General features: G+C 39.8%; 1 protein-coding gene across 2 annotated transcripts in view; it reads left to right on the forward strand.

The window, feature by feature from the left end:
• Nucleotides 1-2930: 2930 nt before the first annotated feature.
• TMCO1 (transmembrane and coiled-coil domains 1) overlaps nucleotides 2931-18455 on the forward strand; it is a 46945-nt gene continuing 31420 nt past the window's right edge. Inside the window, exons 1-2 of one of the 2 annotated variants that reach the window (XM_070746875.1) lie at nucleotides 2931-3111; nucleotides 5302-5379. In XM_070746875.1, coding sequence (XP_070602976.1) covers nucleotides 3042-3111; nucleotides 5302-5379 — 148 coding nt within the window. In that variant the 5' untranslated portion in view covers nucleotides 2931-3041. The remainder of the gene's footprint in view (nucleotides 3112-5301; nucleotides 5380-18455) is intronic. The other variant, XM_070746876.1, reaches the window with a different exon arrangement.

The following is an 18455-nucleotide window of genomic DNA, read 5'->3' on the forward strand; positions in this document are numbered from 1 at the left end:
GTTCCACCCCAGATGCCTGATGGACCCAGAGGGCTTTCAGAGGGTGCTTGGGGTTTTATCGGATTCACTCATACATAGTTCGGCTGTCTCTTGCTGTGGCCTGGTATAAAGCGGCAGCGGAAGCTCTTGACTGGATTGCGTTGTTGCAACCTCTCTGTAGCACTAGACCCCAGAGAGCTCCTTGGTTAACCAAGGAACTTTGGGTATTGAAAAGTCAGAAGAGTCGTCTAGAGAAACGGTGGAGGAAGAGTAAATCTGAGTCTGATTGAACACTTGTAAGAGCTCATATTAAGATTTACAAAGTGGCACTCAAGGTGGCAAGATGCGCATATCATGCCACCTTGATTGCATCAGCGCAATCCCGCCCGACCGCCCTGTTTAGGGTAACCCGCTCCCTTGTTAATCAGAGGGGAGTTGGGGAGCCCTTGCAGGGGATTTTCGCTGATAAAATCGATCAGATTCGGATGGACCTCTACTCCAATTGGACTGCATTGTCGGCTGACAATGAGTCAGTCAAGGTGACTGGGGCCCGTCCATGTCCATCTATCTGGGAGGAGTTTGTGACACCTGATGAGGTGGACAAGGCCATTGGAGCTGTGAGTTCCGCCACCTCTTTACTGGACCCATGGTCTCAGCCAGCAGGGAGGTGACACGGAGCTGGTCCAAGAGATTGTCAATGCTTCATTGAGGGGGGTCCTTCCTGGCTCCCTACAAGGAGGCACTTGTGCACCCCCTCCTCAAGAAGCCTTCCCTGGACCCAGCTGTACTTAATAACTACCGTCCAGTCTCCAATCTTCCCTTTATGGGAAGATTGTTGAGAAGGTGGTGTTGCACCAGCTCCAGTGGTCCTTGGAAGAAGCCGATTATTTAGGCCCTCAGCAGTCAGGATTCAGACCCGGCTACAGCACGGAAACTGCTTTGGTTACGCTGATGGATAATCTCTGGCAGGCCCGGGACAGGGGTTTATCCTCTGTTCTGGTGCTTCATGACCTCTCAGTGGCTTTCAATACCATTGACCATGGTATCCTTCTGCAATGGCTGGAGGGGTTGGGAGTGGAGGGCACTGTTCTACCGTGGTTCTCCTACCTCTCTGGCCAATCGCAGCCGGAGTTAGTGGGGGGGTCAGAGGTCGACCTCGAGGTTTCTCCCTTGTGGGGTGCCTCAGTCCTCTCCCCCTACTATTTAATATCTACATGAAACCGCTGGGTGAGATCATCCAAGGGAATGGGGTGGTTTGTCATCAGTATGCTGATGACACCCACCTGTACATCTCCACCCCATGTCTAGTTGGCGAAGCAGTGGAAGTGATGTGCCGGTGCCTGTAGGCTGTTAGGATCTGGATGGGTGTCAACTGACTCAAACACAACCCTGAAAAGACGGAGTGGCTGTGGGCTTTGCCTCCCAAGGACAATTCCATCTGCCCGTCCACTCCCCTTTGGGGGGAATTATTGACCCTCTCGGAGGGGGTCCGCAACTTGGGTGTCCTTCTTTATCCATAGCTAACATTAGAACACCATCTTTTGGCTGTGGCGAGGAGGGCATTTGCCCAGGTTTGCCTGGTGTACCAGTTGTGGCCCTATTTGGACAGGGAGTCTCTGCTCACAGTCACTCATGCCCTTATCATCTCGAAGTTTGATTACTGCAACGCTCTCCACATGGGGCTACCTCTGAAGAGTGTTCGGAAACTTCAGATCATGCAGAATGCAGCTGCACAAGCAATCATGGGCCTTCCTAGATATGCCCATGTTTCGTCAACACTCCGTGGCCTGCACTGGTTGCCGATTAGTTTCCGGTCACATTTCAAAGTGTTGGTAATGACCTATAGAGCCCTACATGGCATCGGGCCACAATACTTACGGGACCGTCTTCTGCGGCATGAATCCCAGTGGCCGATTAGATTCCACAGAGTTAGCCTTCTCTGGATCCCGTCGACTAAATGTAGTCTGGCGGGACCTAGGGGAAAAGCCTTCTCTGTGGTGGCCCCGGCCATCTGGAATCAATTCCCCCCAGAGATTCGAAGTGCCCCCACCCTCCTTGCCTTTCCAAGATCTTGAAGACCCATTTATTTCGCCAGGCATTGGGGGGATTAATACCCCCCCTCTTCTGACTTCTGACTAGTAGGATTTGAGTGTGGTGTGATTGTCTAGCTTGATTGCTTTTTAAGGATAGAGGGTTTTTAATTTAGTTTTTTTCTTAATACTGTATTAGATTTGTATTATTGTAATATTGTATTATTGTGAGTCGCCCCGAGTCTTCAGAGAGGGGCAGCATACAAATCTAATATTATCATTATTATTATTAATTATTATATTGATCCCCTTTCCTCTGTGACAGCCCCTCAAGGACTGAAAGAGAGCTATCATTCAGTTCTTAATCCTTCTCTTGGATAGGGGCGTACATAAGTGCACTGGTGTGCCTTTCGTCCCCTGTCCAATTGTCTTTCCTTTCTCTCACTTATTATATATACAGTATTTTCTTTCTTTCATATATCCTCTCCTCTAAGTTCACTTTACATGTCTATTTTTCTTCCTATGTATTTGTGTATTGGACAAATGAATAAATAAAAAAAAGATAGGCTAGATGTTTCTATTTCCCTTAACCGTTCATCAATCACAAAGTTTAGCTTCTAGAATCTAGACCCTTTCTGCACTTTCTAGGAACATATTTTATGTATCATAGAAACCAGAAGTGGACGCAGTATTCCATGCATGGCTTGCAACCTCCAAGTCTCATCCCCTAAATATGATAGGCTCCTCAACCTCACCTGCACTCTTGCTACCCTAATGCCAAGCCTCCACACTTGTACACATCTCCTTCCCACCACTTTTTTGTGGACAGCTCCCTCTCTTGTTATTTCCGGGACCAGCCGAGCTTCAATATCCTGCGAATTCTAATAGGCAGGCATGCGCGGAAAAGAACACTGATCCTGCAGGGATTTCCGGTCAACTGGGAAGTTACGCACTCTCTAGGACGTAAATGTCGATATTCTCTTGTTTCCGTTTTGGCCTAGTTTCCGGAACATTTACCGCTAGATCTGTGAGATGACTACTATGTTCGCTGATACTATCCTTATTGTTTTCATATCGATCTGCACCGCTTTGTTAGCGGAGGGTGAGTGGGGAAAACGAGGGTAGAATCAGTCACTTTCCAAGTGAGAAGAACGAAGAGCAGGACGGTGGCTACAGTTAGGGTCATCTTCCTTTAACAAATTGTAATTGTATTTATTGCAACTTCGTGCACATTCAATTGGTATTTGTATTCCATGATCATTCTGCACTTCTGTTCAGAAGCTGGCAGGATAATTATAGAAGCTCCGAGTTCTTTTACGTCGAGAAGAGTGGAAATGGATGCTTGCATTGCAGTCGAAAAGGCAACGGGATGGGGAAGGGAATCAGGAAGGTGCTGGCTGACTTCTCAGATGATTTAGAAGGAATTTCACCTCAGAATCTTGGCTGGCTTATTTTGCCAGGGATGATTCAAATTGTCATATTTGAATTCCTTGATCCATTGCTTGACACTAAAAAGGTTAGAAATATTATAATAATTCTGTCCAGTCAAAATTGTTATAGGCATATAACAAAAGTGCAGAATTAAATGTATTTTCTAACCATGATAAAAATATACCTTATCTTGTGCTCAAAATCGTTGAATCACATCCAACCCATGACTTTATACCAGAAGATTATTAAATATAGTATACCAATTACACCAACAGCTGATATTATAATGAATAAGAAATCAGTATGGTGCATATTACAGAAAATAATCCTCAAAAGAGTCTTCCCAGATCTGTCTAAAACACATGGCCTCACACCATCTTTAAAAGTCCCTCCCCCACTAACAGAACTATGTCAGGCACAAGGCATTTTGTTTACAGTATCCTTTGTCAATCAGCCAATTAGTTCAAGATAAATATGTTATCACTAATAATGAAAGTTGGAGTAAGCAGTGAGTTTTGTCTTGGGAGCTATGGGGTGTGTGTTTGTAGAGGTCCAGTGACCAGATTACAGTAATGCTGATTGGTTTTGTTCTGTAAAATCTCCACAAACACCAAAATATCAAATCTGTGCATTGCCTGTGAATGAGTAAAGTGCCATGGGTATCGATTTTGCAATTACAAATAAATTGTAGCTGTTAAGCAAATCCATGAATAATAAGATTCAGTTGTATTATGTAGTCATTATTGGATAGCAGCAATAACCCAGTATTTTTGCCCGAATTCTCCAGCACATCTCTATGGTGGAAGTCTGTTAAGATGAATGAGAGATAGAGTAGAATTGAATATTCTGGAAAAGACATTATTAATTTATGGTTGTATTAATTTGTAGGGGAAAGCTAAACCAAGATTGCAGAAAATATTCACTTCAGATTTATGAAGTGGATTGGCTATTTTCCTCTCCATTCAGCAATTCTGCTTAATTAGAGAGGGTGGGGGCACAGTAGGCTGTTACCTAAAACTGTAGTTAGATGGATAAAAGTGCTTGGTTGTTTCTCATAATTTCGAGAAAGGTGTTTGGTTGTTTCTCATAGTTTTACAGCAATGGTAATTGGATAATCTCAACCAAAGTGTTGACATCATTTTATTGATGGTCGTACTTTAATAGCTAGTGAAGCATCTTGGAAAGCCCTTTCTGGCTACTGTATGAAATAATGGTCTGATCTATCAGTGCTTTCTTTATTTTATTTTTTTAAATAATCTCAAAAAGCATGCAATAGAAAAGCTGTTTATCTTGCTCAGGTTCAAAATAGAAAAGATCTGCTTTACAACTCAATTTTGAAATACTGAGATGGACTACAAATATTCTAATAGAAGTAAACACTATACTGTATACTGAACATGTAAATATCAACAAATAACTGGGACTTCTCACCTGAGAAGCTGCATTTGCTTTTTTCTCATTGTAATTGTAAATTTAAAATTATTGTTTCATAATGACACAAGCAATTAATTAATTAATTAATTGAATGGAACCATAAAATATTAAGCAATTGTGAGACTTCTCATTGCTGTAAATAATCAAGGTTCTTGCTATGGCAGATATGAATAACTAATGTTGATTCAAGGGCCACATCAGGCTTTGCATTGCAGAATGCTAACTGCATAAAAGAGGCACGGAGTTGAGTCTTACATTTATGAGAGTGGATTTGGAATGTTTTAAATGGTTAGAGTTAACCCCAATTAATGCAAAATGCAAAAAAATGCCTTAGATGTTTTGTCCCACTGATAGAACCAACTGGCCCAAAGATTTTTGAGTGTTTTTATCCAGTTGTACATATTTTTCTGTCTTATGTTTATTTCAGGCATAACATGGGTTCTGGTGTATAGAACGGATAAGTATAAAAGACTGAAAGCAGAAGTGGAGAAACAGAGTAAAAAATGTGAGTATGTTTGCAAATACATACTAAGAAGTGGTTAAAATGCATTTTTGCAGGTGCTTATGCTGACTGCTGCCTACCAGCAGTTCGAATCTCACTGAATCAACCTTCTATCCTTCTGAGATTAGTAAAATGAGGAGCCAGATTGTTGGGGACTCTATAAACCGCTTAGGGCAGTAAAACACTGAAGTGGTGTTTAAAAATAAGCGCTATTGCTATTGCTACATTCTTATGTAGCAATGGTTGGTTTGTGATCTATATGCAATAACCCCAGCAGTCAGTGCTCTCCAAATGAGTCACATGTTGCAGAGGAATGGTAAATAAAACAATAGCCAGCAAAGATGACTGTCATATAAACGGCACTTTTTGAGCTTAACATTTTTATTGAGTTATAAAGTATTGCATAAAATACAAAAATAAATAGAAAAGCAGTGGCAGGGAGGGAAAGGGGGAAGAGATGTGAGGAAAGATTTTGGAGTTGGTGGGGGGAGAAGCATTGACTTCTATGTCTCTGTTACAGTAAAATAAGGCATTAACATCAAATCCCAACTTTTTGCTTTTCCATAATACTGTAGTATGGAAAAGTAAATCTGAATCCAACCAAACACTTTTAAGAGGTCATATTGAGACTTATAAACTGGCGCTCAAGGTGGCAAGAAGCACGTATCATGCTGCCTTGATTTCATCAGCAGAATCTTGCCCAGCCGCTCTGTTTAGGGTGAATCGCTCCGTCCTTAACCAGGGGGGAGTTGATGAACCCTTGCAGGGTAGGACTGAGGATTTTATTGAGTTTTTCGCAGATAAAATCGCTCAGATCCGGAAAGACCTTGACTCCGAATGGAATGCAGCATCAGCTGACAATGAGTGACAGAGGCACGTCTTAGTCCTGTTGTGTGGAAGGAGTTTGACCTGGTGACGCCTGATGAAGTGGACAAGGCCATAGGAGCTGTGAGTTTCGCCACCTGCTTATTGGATCCATGTTCCTCCTAGCTGGTTTTGGCCAGTAGGGAGGTGAAACGGGGCTGAGTCCAGGAGATTGTCAATGCTTCATTGAGGGAGGGCTCCTTCCCAGCACCCTGCAAGGAGGCAGTTGTGCGCCCCCTCCTTAAGAAGCCTTCCCTGGACCCAGCTGTACTTAATAACTACCGTCCAGTCTCCAACCTTCCCTTTACGGAGAAGGTTGTTGAGAAGGTGGTGTTGCTCCAGCTCCAGCGGTCCTTGGAAGAAGCCGATTATTAGGCCCCCAGCTGTCAGGATTCAGACCCGGCTATAGCACAGAAACTGCTTTGATCGCGCTGATGGATAATCTCTGGCAGGCCCGGGACAGGGGTTATCCTCTATCCTGGTACGTCTTGACCTCTCAGCAGCTTTCGATATCATCGACCATGGTATCCTTCTGCGCCGACGGGGTTGGGAGTGGGAGGCACCGTTTTATGGTGGTTGTCTTCCTACCTCTTTGGTCGGTCGCAGTCGGTGTTAGCAGGTGGCCAGAGGTCGACTCCTAGATCCCTCCTTTGTGGGATTCCTCAGGGGTTGGTCCTCTCGCCCCTGCTGTTTAATATCTACATGAAACTGCTGGGTGATATCATCAAAGGACACGGGTGAGTTACCATCAGTATGCTGACAACACTCAACTATATACCCCATGTCCACTCAGTGAAGCAGTGGAAGTAATGTGCCGGTGTCTGGAGGCTGTCAGGGTCTGGATGGACGTTAATAGGCTCAAACTCAACCCCGACAAGATGGAGTGGCTGTGGATTTTGTCTCCCAGGGAAAATACCAACTGTCCATCCATTACCCGGTGTGTGGGGGGGGAATCTTGGAGCCTCGCAACTTGGGCGCCCTCCTCGATCCATAGCTGAGCTTAGAAGACAATCTCTTGGCTGTGGCGAGGGAGGCATTCGCACAGGTATACCTTGTGCTCCAGTTGCGGTCCTATCTGGACAGGGAGTCACCTCAGTCACTCATGCCCTTATCACCTCGAGGTTCGATTACTGTAATCCTGTCTTACATGGGGCTGCCTCTGAAGAGTGTTCGGAGACTACAAATTGTGCAAAATGCAGCCGCGCAAGCTATAGTGGGGCTATCAAGATCTGCCCACATTTCAACATCACTCCGTGAGCTGCACTGGTTGCCAGTTGGTTTCCCGGCGCAATTCAAATTTCATAACCAAATTCAATTGGTTATGATCTATAAAGCCCTACATGGCTTAGGACCAGATTATCTTCGGGACTGTCTTCTGCCTTATGTATCCCAGCGGCCGGTTAGATCCCATAGAGTCGGCCTTCTCCAGGCCGTGTTGGCCAGATAATGTTGCCTAGTGGTGCCTAGGGGAAGAGCCTTCTCTGTGGCGGCCTCGGCCCTCTGGAACGAACTCCCTCCGGGGAAATGTACTGCCCCCTCCCTTCTGGTTTTTCGTAAAGCTCTCAAGACCTACCTCTGCAGGCGGGCATGGGGGCCATGAGTGATGAGATTGTATGATTGAATTGGATGAATGTGTATGACTGTATATGGGATTTTTAATACTTTTTTAGTAATTTGTATAATTCTTTTGTAGTAATTTAGATTTCTTTATATATTGCTGTATTTATAATGTTGTATGCCGTCCTGAGTCACCTCAAGAAGGGTGGCATAGAAATCTAATAAATAAATAAAATGAACAAGTCATTTCTTATGAAGATCAATCAATGTGCAATCTATAAAACCCATGTCAAACACAAAGTTCAGAAGCAGTCTCTGTGTGGAATCAAAAGTACTTATGTTCTTTTCTTTAATCAAAGTAGTCATGTTTGCTATTTCAGCCAACTCCATCAACTGCAACCAACCATTCATTTATGGTAGGAATTTGGTCCTTCCATTTTTGTGCATACAATAGGCTTGCTGCTATCAACATACATAGTAAGAAAATTCCAATTTTTTTCTCTAGTTCTTTTTCCATTAGGCCCATACTGAAAACTTCTGGTTTCATCTCCATTTTCAAAATTGTCTGTATTAAAGTATGAATCATACTCCAAATTTTTCTTTTTGGTTTATCACATGTCTACCATAGATGATAAAAAGTCACTTCTTTACTTTTACAACATTCCAACATTCAGTTGAAATACCTTTGTATATCTTATATACAAGGGGTGGACAAAAAATGGAAACTCATTGAAAAATCATCAAAATATCTTTTAATATGGTGTTTGTCCAACTTTTACGGCAAATATAGCCTCAATTCTCCAAGGTATTGATTCATACAAATTGTGAATTGTTTCCAAAGGAATTTTAGCTCATTCTAAAAGAACCCTCCAGTTCTTTTAGAGACGACGGTGGTGGAAATCATCTTCTTACTAGAATCTCTAAAATCAACCATAAATGCTCAATAATGTTGAGGTCTGGTGATTGTGGTGGCCAGATGAGATGCTGAGCTTCATTAGAATGTTCCTCGTGCCATTCTTTAACAATTCTTGCTCTATGGATTGGTGCATTATCATCTTGAAGATGGCATCCCCCTCTGGAAACAGTTCTTGAACCATAGGATGAATTTGGTCGACCAAAATTCCTAAATAGTGATGGCTGTTAATTCTTCCATGAAGGGAAATCATTGGCCCGGCGGATTTCCAAGAAATAGCACCCCAGATCATCACTGAACCCCCCCGCCATGTTTGACGGTTGGGAGAAGGCAGTCTGGATGAAATGATTCTTTTGGCTGTCTCCAAACGTAAACATGGCCAGAGGTCGGAAAAAGGGTAAACGATGATTCGTCAGAGAAAATCACATTTTGCCACTGCTTGAGAGACCATTTCTGGTGGTTTCTATACCACTCTAAATGCTTTGAAACATTTGTCTTTGAGACCAGAGGTTTTCTAATTGCAGCTCTTCCGTGGAATCTAGATTTGTGAAGCTCGGGGGTTTGCGCATGCGTCAGTAAATTGAAGACACTCTGCTGAACGCTCTTCAAATGAGAAAATAAACATTGGATTTTAAACCCTGTCGAACCAACTTAAGTCTCAAATAAATTGAACTAAGCAATAAAGCCATAAATTTGGAACCCGGAGATACCTTGGGCTTATTGAAGGAGAGAGAAACAACTTGGAAACAGTCTGCTTTCCACTCGAAACTGTGAGTAGCAATAAAGCAATAACCTTAAGAGGAGAGATGGCGGAGAAAGTGGGGGAGGAGCTCACAGAGAGAATGGATGCTTTGCTAAAAACCTTTGTTGTGGTCGGTCAGCAGTTAAAAGAAATGCAAGATGTGGTTACTAAGACTGCAACTGATTTACAAACAATGAAAACAGAACAACAGGTTCAAGGTATCAGGGTTTCCAAACTGGAAGAAGAAAGGGAGCAAGACCGTCAACGCATAAGTATGTTAGAAGACAGATTAAGAAGAGCAAACCTACGCCTGAGGGGCTTCAAAGCTGATTTTGCTGATAGCAGAAACATGATCCAAAATATGCAACAATGGTTTAAGGAGAATAAAATTGAAGTCTTGGATCATGAAATAGAGAGAGCACACTGGGTTTTTGGAGCAAGAAGAGACCCAAATCAACGAGACATTGTAATTAAATTCCTCTCAGAAAGAACGGCTGAAAAAGTTTATAAAGAATTAAGAAAAATCACTAACCTTACTTCTAAAGGAGCTCCGATTCGGGTGTTAAAAGATTTGTCAGTGTCAACCCTACACGCAAGAAATTCAAATGCGCCCGATAACGGAGGCACTGTTCAAGGGGAATATGCGTTTTAGTTGGCAGTATCCCACCATTATCGTCGTGTTTCATGAAGGGAGGATGTATCAAGCAAAAACATTCCAAGAGGGAAAAGAAATGCTGGCGAAACTCGGCTTGAATCCAGATCTACAGCAACAGGCAGGAAGAACAACAGAGATGCTGGAAGAAGGGGGGGCAGTAGGAGGAGGAGGAAGTAAAGATTTTATGGAGCTTTTACAATCAACACTCCTCGGCAAGCAAGCTCTTTTGGGGAAGGAAAAAGATGCACCGGATCCCAAGATGGAAGCAAGAGTCACCAGGCAAAAAAAGAAATGAAATGTTTGTAAAAATCTCTGTTTTAACTGTTTAAATGGTTTTACATATTAAGGGGAGGAAAGTTGAGGTCTGTTCCAATTTAATATCTGCTTTAACTTTAATCAAATTAAGGGAGACTTGGGGAGGGTGGGGTTTTATTTCCAACTTTAAAAGGGTGTTTGGGGGGGGGCACTAGCTTCGGTGGAACCATGCCCCTTAAGGTGCCTAGCCAAAGCAGCGGATGTTTTTTCCGCTCTTCTCTCCTTGTGAGAGAAACTCCGGGGGAGGCACCTGGGTGGGGGGAATCTTTAATAAAAATGAAAAAATTAACAGAACTCTGGGTTGCAAGAGGGAAAAAGGTTAAATGGAAATATTATGGGTGATCGACTATTGAAATTAGCGAAAGAAAACTATGTGGATTTCTTATTTCTTACTGAAACTCATAAGGGAAGGAAAAAAATGGATAAACTGATTAAGAGTAAAGAATGGAAACATATTTTTGAGTGTAGAGGAGAAACAAACTGTAAAGGAGTGGCCATATTAATAAATCAAAGAAATGTTTTTCAGGTGATACAAACAAAAGGGGATAAAGAAGGAAGATTATTATTTGTAAAAGGAAAAATGAATCAAAAGATGATAATGTTAGCGGTAATATACGCTCCAAATGTAAATGCTAAACAATTTATTATGAATGCAAAACGTAAACTGGATTTTTTTTCAGATGGGATGGTGATATTTGCTGGGGATTTCAATGTAGAAATAACAGCTAATAACAAAGAAAAGAAGCAATTAAATTTGAATAAGTTAAATATGATAGATTTACACGCTGATAACTCAAATAGAGGGACATATTATTCAGCAAGACACAATAATTTCAGCTGTATTGATTATATATTCATGAACAAAACAGGAAATATCCAAGTTAAAAGGGCAGAAATCAAAAGTAATTGGATATCTGATCATGCAGCTATAGCGGCAGTTATAAAGATAGACCCTACTGGTAGAGAAAGAATTTGGAGATATAACACAATTGTCTCAGTAAGTGAAGAAAATAAGGAAAAAATTCAGAAAGATATTCAGGAATTTTATGAAATAAATCAAAATGATGGAATGAGACAATCAGTTATCTGGGACATGAAGAAGGCAGTTATTAGGGGTAATCTAATTAGTATGGAGTCTTATATCAGAAAAAGTTGGGGGATGGAAAGGGAAAAAAGATTAAGGGAAATAGAATCAATAAGAGAAAATTTGAGAATAACCAGAAATAAAGAATGGAATGACTTGTTAAAACTTAAACAAAGACAATTAAAGGACATAGAGGAAGAAAATTGGAATAATATGAGAATAGCAGTGAAACAGAGAATTGAAATGGGGAAGAAATCAGCATTACAAATGGCGAAATACCTTAAAAAAAGAAAAGAAAAATTAATAATAAATGGTTTGAAGGATAAGGATGGGGTAATGAAATATGGTAATAGAGAAGTAGAAAATGTAATAAGAGAATTTTATGCAAAATTATATGAAAAAGAACATGTTATGTTACAAGAAATAGAGGTTAAAGAAAGGCTGAATGAGGAAGAAAGACAAATGTTAAATGCAAATATAACAAGGGATGAAATAATTAAAGTGGTAAAAGGGCTAAAACCCGGTAAAGCACCAGGCCCCGATGGATTTACAGGTGAATATTATAAAACGTATATAGAAATTCTATTACCGCATTTGGAGAAACTGTATAACAATATCCTCACAACATTAGATGTTCCACAAACATGGAAGGTGTCTGAAATTGTAACAATTCCTAAACCAGGTCGAGACTTAAAAGAACCAGGTTCCTACCGCCCAATTAGTCTGCTAAATCAAGATTATAAAATTTTTATGAAAATTTTAGCAAATAGGTTGGAAAATATATTGCCAAGGATAATCGGGAAAGACCAGTATGGTTTTATAAAAGGGAGAAGAATATATGAGCCAATTAGAAATATAGTGAATGTGCTGCACCATGCCACCAAAATTAAAAGGAAAATGGGATTACTAAAGTTAGATGTTTACAAAGCTTTTGATAAAATAAATCATGAGTATTTGTTCCAATTATGCAATAGTTTGAATATGGGGAAAGGGTTTTGTCAAATAATAAAAGAAATATACAAGGACAACATAGCCTATGTTAGAGTGAATGGAAATAGAATGGAGAAAATAGAAATAAATAATGGGACTAAGCAGGGATGCCCCCTATCCCCGATGCTTTTTGCAATGGCAATTGAAACATTGGCAAATAAAATTAGAAAAGATATACAATGGAAGGGATATCAAATAGGAAGTATGGAATTAAAATTAAATTTATTTGCAGATGATGCTATAATAGTCACAGAAACACCAATAGATATGATTAAAAGAATGATTACAATACTTCAGGAGTTTAAAAACCAATCAGGGTTAAGAGTGAATATGGAAAAATCAGAAATCATTTGTTTAAATACAGGGCCTAAAGAACAAATTGAAATACGGAAGGTATCGGGTTTAAAACTGGGTAGCAAGAAAATGAAATATTTAGGAGTATGGTTATTAAAGAACCTGGGAAAAATGGTGGAATTTAATTATAATTTAATATGGAAAAAAATTCAGAAACAAATTAAGAACTGGAAAAATAAAAATTTGTGAAGATTGGCTAAAGTAAGAGCTTTAAAGATGATGATTATCCCAAAAATGCTATATATTTTACAAGTAATGCATGGAACCTTCCCAATAAGAAAGATAAGAGAATGGGATACTAAATTGAACGTGTGGATAGAAGGTAATAAAAGACCAAGAATTTAAAAAAAATGGCTGATAGCAACGGAGGACGAGGGAGGTTGGGGAAATCCAAACTTGGAGTACTATAGTGACACATATCATATTGATAGGCTAATGGAATTACAATTATTAGAGGAAAAACCATGGGTAGAATTAGAGAAAGAAATTAATGATATTAAGAATCAGGAATTATTATTTAGGAAATGGAATAAGGTAGAAATAAATAGACTATTAGATCCTACTAAAGCGATAATAGAGAGTTGGATGAAATGGCAAGATAAATTGAAAATGACAAACTCTAAATTAGCAACGCTGCATGTGATAAATACAAAGAAAGAAAGTAACCTCACAAAGATAATAGAACAGTTATATGAAAGGGAAGAGAATAGAACAGTTATATGAAAGGGAAGGAAGAATTAATAGAAATGAAATAGAGAGGTGCCTGGGACAACAAAACTGGTTACAAACCAATGCGATAAGTACATATTTAAGTAAAAGGGAAAACAAAGAAATATTTATTGTTCTGTCTGGGTTTTCCCAGACCTCAACACCAACTGAAAAAACAGCCAGACACTCTGGTAAAAGCCAAAAGTATTTTATAGCTGGGAAAAAGAAGCACAAAGGAAAACCTGTCTTCACAACAGACAAGCTATAATACGTTACAGCAGGGTCCTGATGTCCAGTCAATACCACAAGCTTCTTGCTGGCACCCCCCCCCCCCAAGGTTTCAATAGTCCAAGGCACAAACCAGGATTGTAAGCCACCAAAGTTCACAGACAGGTCTCACGAATCTCCAAGATAAAACTCCACAAGCCAGGAAGGGTGGGTCCGCCTTTTATCCTTTCCCAAGAGCACCACACCCAAACCCAGCTGTGACCTCTAATGCTGGAAATACTTAGCCAATTGAGTCCGTCTCTGATTAGCTCTCCTTTGTCGCATATCTATGATGTCTTGAGCATTTTCCCCTAAGGAATCCAGGCTGCTTGCTGGGGAGAGCTCCCCCTGGTGGGACTCTGGCTGTCCTTCTTCAGCCTGGGATTCCTCTTCCTCGTCAGTCTGCACCTCCTGTTCCTCAGCCTCTCCCTCTGAGCTGGAAACCAACAGAAGGTCAGCCATTCCCGGAGGGGTCCCAGACTGAACCACAACAATTTATGAGACAAGAAACAAATTTAGAAAAGATACTAAGGGATAAGTGCAAGAATATAAAAGCACAAACAGGTAATATATAGAGAGAATTATTACAAGTGGAAGAACAAGTAGTAAAAGGATTGACGAGATATTGGCAGGACGAATTAGAAATTGATGAATGGGATATGGAGGGTATAATTGAAAATATTAAAAAAAATTAAAAACACAAGAATAAGAGAGATGAAAAGAAAAATATTACATAAATGGTATTATACACCAGTACAATTAGCACGTTTTCAAACAATGAAGAAAGGAAATTGTTGGCATGGGTGCAAGGAAAAAGGAGTATTTATGCATATGTTTTGGGAATGTAATAAAGTTCAAAAATTTTGGAAACAAATACAAATGGAAGTGAACAAAATTACGAATGGTAATTGGAAATTAACTAAGGAAGCAGCATTATTGATAAAAAATAGTGAGGTAAAAGAATATGAAGAAATCAAAATTGCAGCGATAGAAAGTGCCCAGGCAACTATAGTGCTTGGGTGGAAAGATGACAATAAATGGACGATAAAAAATTGGTGCAAATATATGGCGGATCACATTCACTATGAAATTATGGAAATTAGACTACATAATTATAATGAAGGGAAATTAGCAGCAACAATGGCGGTGGGAGATGGTTAAAAATTATATATTAACATCAGTAAGCGATGCAAATGTAAGAAATAAAATTCAATCACTCTATAAAGAATGAACAATGTAACCCAGAGACAAAGCAAATCAAGGACACAAAATTGATTCTTCCCTGGTGAAGGGTTTTTTTTCTGTATGGTGATGGTACACTTATGTTTTCTGTTTTGTTTTTTGTAAAATTCTTTAAAAATCAATTAAAAATTATATATATATATATTTAAAAAAATAGATTTGTGAAGCTCCCTTTGAACAGTTTTTGTGGAAACTGGGTTCTGTACGTGTCTATTGAGCTCTGCAGTGATTTTAGGAGCTGCAGTCTTGCAATCCGCTCTGACAATTCACTTTAGAGTCTTTCGGTCTCTCTCAGACAACTTTGACTTTTGACCAGATCTGTGCTTGGCTGCGGACGTTTTCCCTTCTCTTTCAAAAGCAGTCCTTACTTTTGAGACATTACCTCTTGAAATGCCAAACATTCGGGCACTTTCTGTTACACTAGCACCTGCCATTCGAGCACCAACAATTTGGCCTCTTTGAAAGTCTGAGAGGTCTGCAATTTCTAGAAGTTTATAAACAATTTCCTTAAATTTCTGTTTAAAAAAAAGGTAGTTTAAAAAAACAACAAATAACAGAATTTTTTTAAAAAAACATTAAAATATGTCAAGTTTTGATTGATTTGAACATGTTCAAACATTATGATGCCAAAAAGTCACATGTTTTCATTTTTGTGTCCACCCCCTGTAACCTATCTGGTATTAAATACCAATAATACATCATCTTATAGAAATTTCCTTTTAGATTATAATTTAATGTAAATTTTAAACCCTCTGTTCACATATTTTCTCATTGTTTAAGCATCACATTATATCCAAAATTCCTTGGCCACTGAATCATGCAATGTTAATTTTCCAAATTAAATTTCAATAACATTTTATACAGTAGATCTTAGCAATAATATGTTCATTGTTACCACATGTTCGGGTTGCGGTCTTCCTATAAATTCCTATTCTCGAAATAAATAAAACTCACTCTTTATTCACTCAAGTAGGATACATGAATGCAATGCATAGCTTAAGTAGCTTAGAAGCAGGATTCTATCTCATTAATAAAAATCAGCTTCGACTCTGGGTCTGGGAAATGTGCCAAACTCATTTGTCATCACATTCCTGAGATAACCCCTTCTCGTTACTCAAAACAGGCAGTAGCTCACCAAGTACCTTTGCTAGCACAGAAATACTGCACAGAATGTCTTTGGAGGCAGAGATCATGATTTTTAGAACTTTTTTCCAAGCATACCACAGTTTCTCTGCTCTTCCATGGAACGAACATTGAGAGTCCACGCCCCCATTTCCCACAACCCTTCCTTTATATTGCCTGGAAGTGGCATCACACCTGAAAGAGCTAAGGCTGTGAATTAATACCTTTTACTCTGGAGCTCCTCTCACCTTCTAGCCATCCTTCTCTAGCGCAGATTAATCCAAGTATACTGCTCAAAAAAATAAAGGGAACACTCAAATAATACATTCTAGATCTGAATGAATGAAATATTCTCATTGAATACTTGGAGTTATATTCTGTAGTTTAAGTGTTCCTTTTATTTTTTTGAGCAGTGTATTTTCCACTAATATGTCTTCCCCACTGTCTCACAGAGACCTATCTCCCATTGTCACATCAGCCCCCTCAGGCTCTCCCAACTCACTGTCTGCCTCACTCTTGCTCTCAGCTTCCTCTGGCAGCCCCCCTGGCCCAGGGTACCCTGAGGGGCCTGGCTCATCCTCTTCAGAATCAGGCATGACCTGAGGTGGACAAGGATTACACACAAAACCATCCCCCCCAGGCCCTTCCCTGTGGCTTGGAAGGAAAATGAACATGAAAGTAAAAAATCAACTCAGTGGCTTCAAAGTCTCAGGAGTCCATCCAAAAGCATTTGTCAGGGCTGCCCCCTGATCATTCAACCAAATACTGGAAGCAGTTGTTGAGCCATCAAGAGTCTCTGATGCCGGCAATGTCTTAACTTGGGCAGAGGAACTTGTAGTCTGGACAAAGGGACTGGAACAATGGGAACAGCTGGGTCAGGAGCAGGAGGATGAAGCGGAGATTTCTATGTTTTTAAGTTCAGGAGACATCAACTTGGCCCCTTAAATCATAATATGGCTTATTTCATCAGAACGTATTACACAAGTACAACAGTTTTGATATTAACGCAGTCAAAGGTATATTCAATACTATATAGAGTTTGTGAAAACTTTGAATACATATGTCTTCAAAGAATTTGTTACCTGCAATGTGGGAAATCAGTTATTTACAGAGAATATCTCCCATAAAAGCATGCACCAAAAGAAAAAAAGAATAGATGATTGGAAAGCATGACACACTTCTCCATTTCATTCTTGGGCACATTCTCATACTGGGAGGTAAACAAGATATAGCTTGAGATCATGTTAATTATCATAAAAAGGTGCACAAAAATGAAAACCCTTGACAGCCAAAATCGTATCTTGCCTGCAGCCATTTACTCCCTGGAAAGATCATTAAGCGACATTTTTTAAGGTCCTGCAAAACACTTTACAACATCTCTCAGAAATATTTCCCCATCACATTTTCTGATGGCCCAATTACACCCAGGAGAGGACATTAAAATTTAATCCTGGATCAATGCAGGCCATTTTTGTTGAACAAATCACATTTCTTCATCCTACAAGGAAAAGCTATTTGTCATCTCCGCAAAGTCTGAAGCTTAAATAAATGCATATGATTAACTGTATATTTTCATTTTAAAAATCTGGGAGAATATTCTCAGTTATGGTTCATTTCCACACTGATAAAGATTCTGCAGACAACTGTGTTAAGACACCTTAAGTAACACCACCATAAAAGCAAAGGCACTGGACTTGTTTTTCAATTTGCTACTTTTGCAACAGAAACAGAGAACAGAGTTGTTGGTGATGGGACAGCAGCTTGTATGGAAACAATCCTTTCAAAATCCCGGTCTCAAACTATTTTGACAATAACCAGACCATCAATGAGGCTCAGAAAATGCAGCACAATAATGCAAGAACAGAATCAGTGAACTATGATTCAATTATGCTTGAGCTCTCAGGAATAATTTTCTTTCCTCCAACCCATCCCTGAACTCAATGTGAATGGTAACGCCAAGACTATATATATATATATAGTCTTGTGTGGGGGGGGTTATATATGTTTACATACAAACATAAATACTTACACACACACACACTGTATATGTGTATGTATGTATGTATGTATGTATATGTGTATATGTATGTAAGTATACACACACACACACCATATTTTTCGGTGTATAAGACGCACCAATGTATAAGACACACCTAGATTTTAGAGGAGGAAAACAAGGAAAAAAGTATTCTGAACCAAATGGGGTAGTATTATATTGTTTAATAAAATACCAGTGTAGCAGAATACCTTTTACAACCGCATTTAC

Source organism: Erythrolamprus reginae, chromosome 3, assembly GCF_031021105.1.
Source record: "Erythrolamprus reginae isolate rEryReg1 chromosome 3, rEryReg1.hap1, whole genome shotgun sequence".
NCBI classification, from domain to species: Eukaryota; Metazoa; Chordata; class Lepidosauria; order Squamata; family Dipsadidae; genus Erythrolamprus; species Erythrolamprus reginae.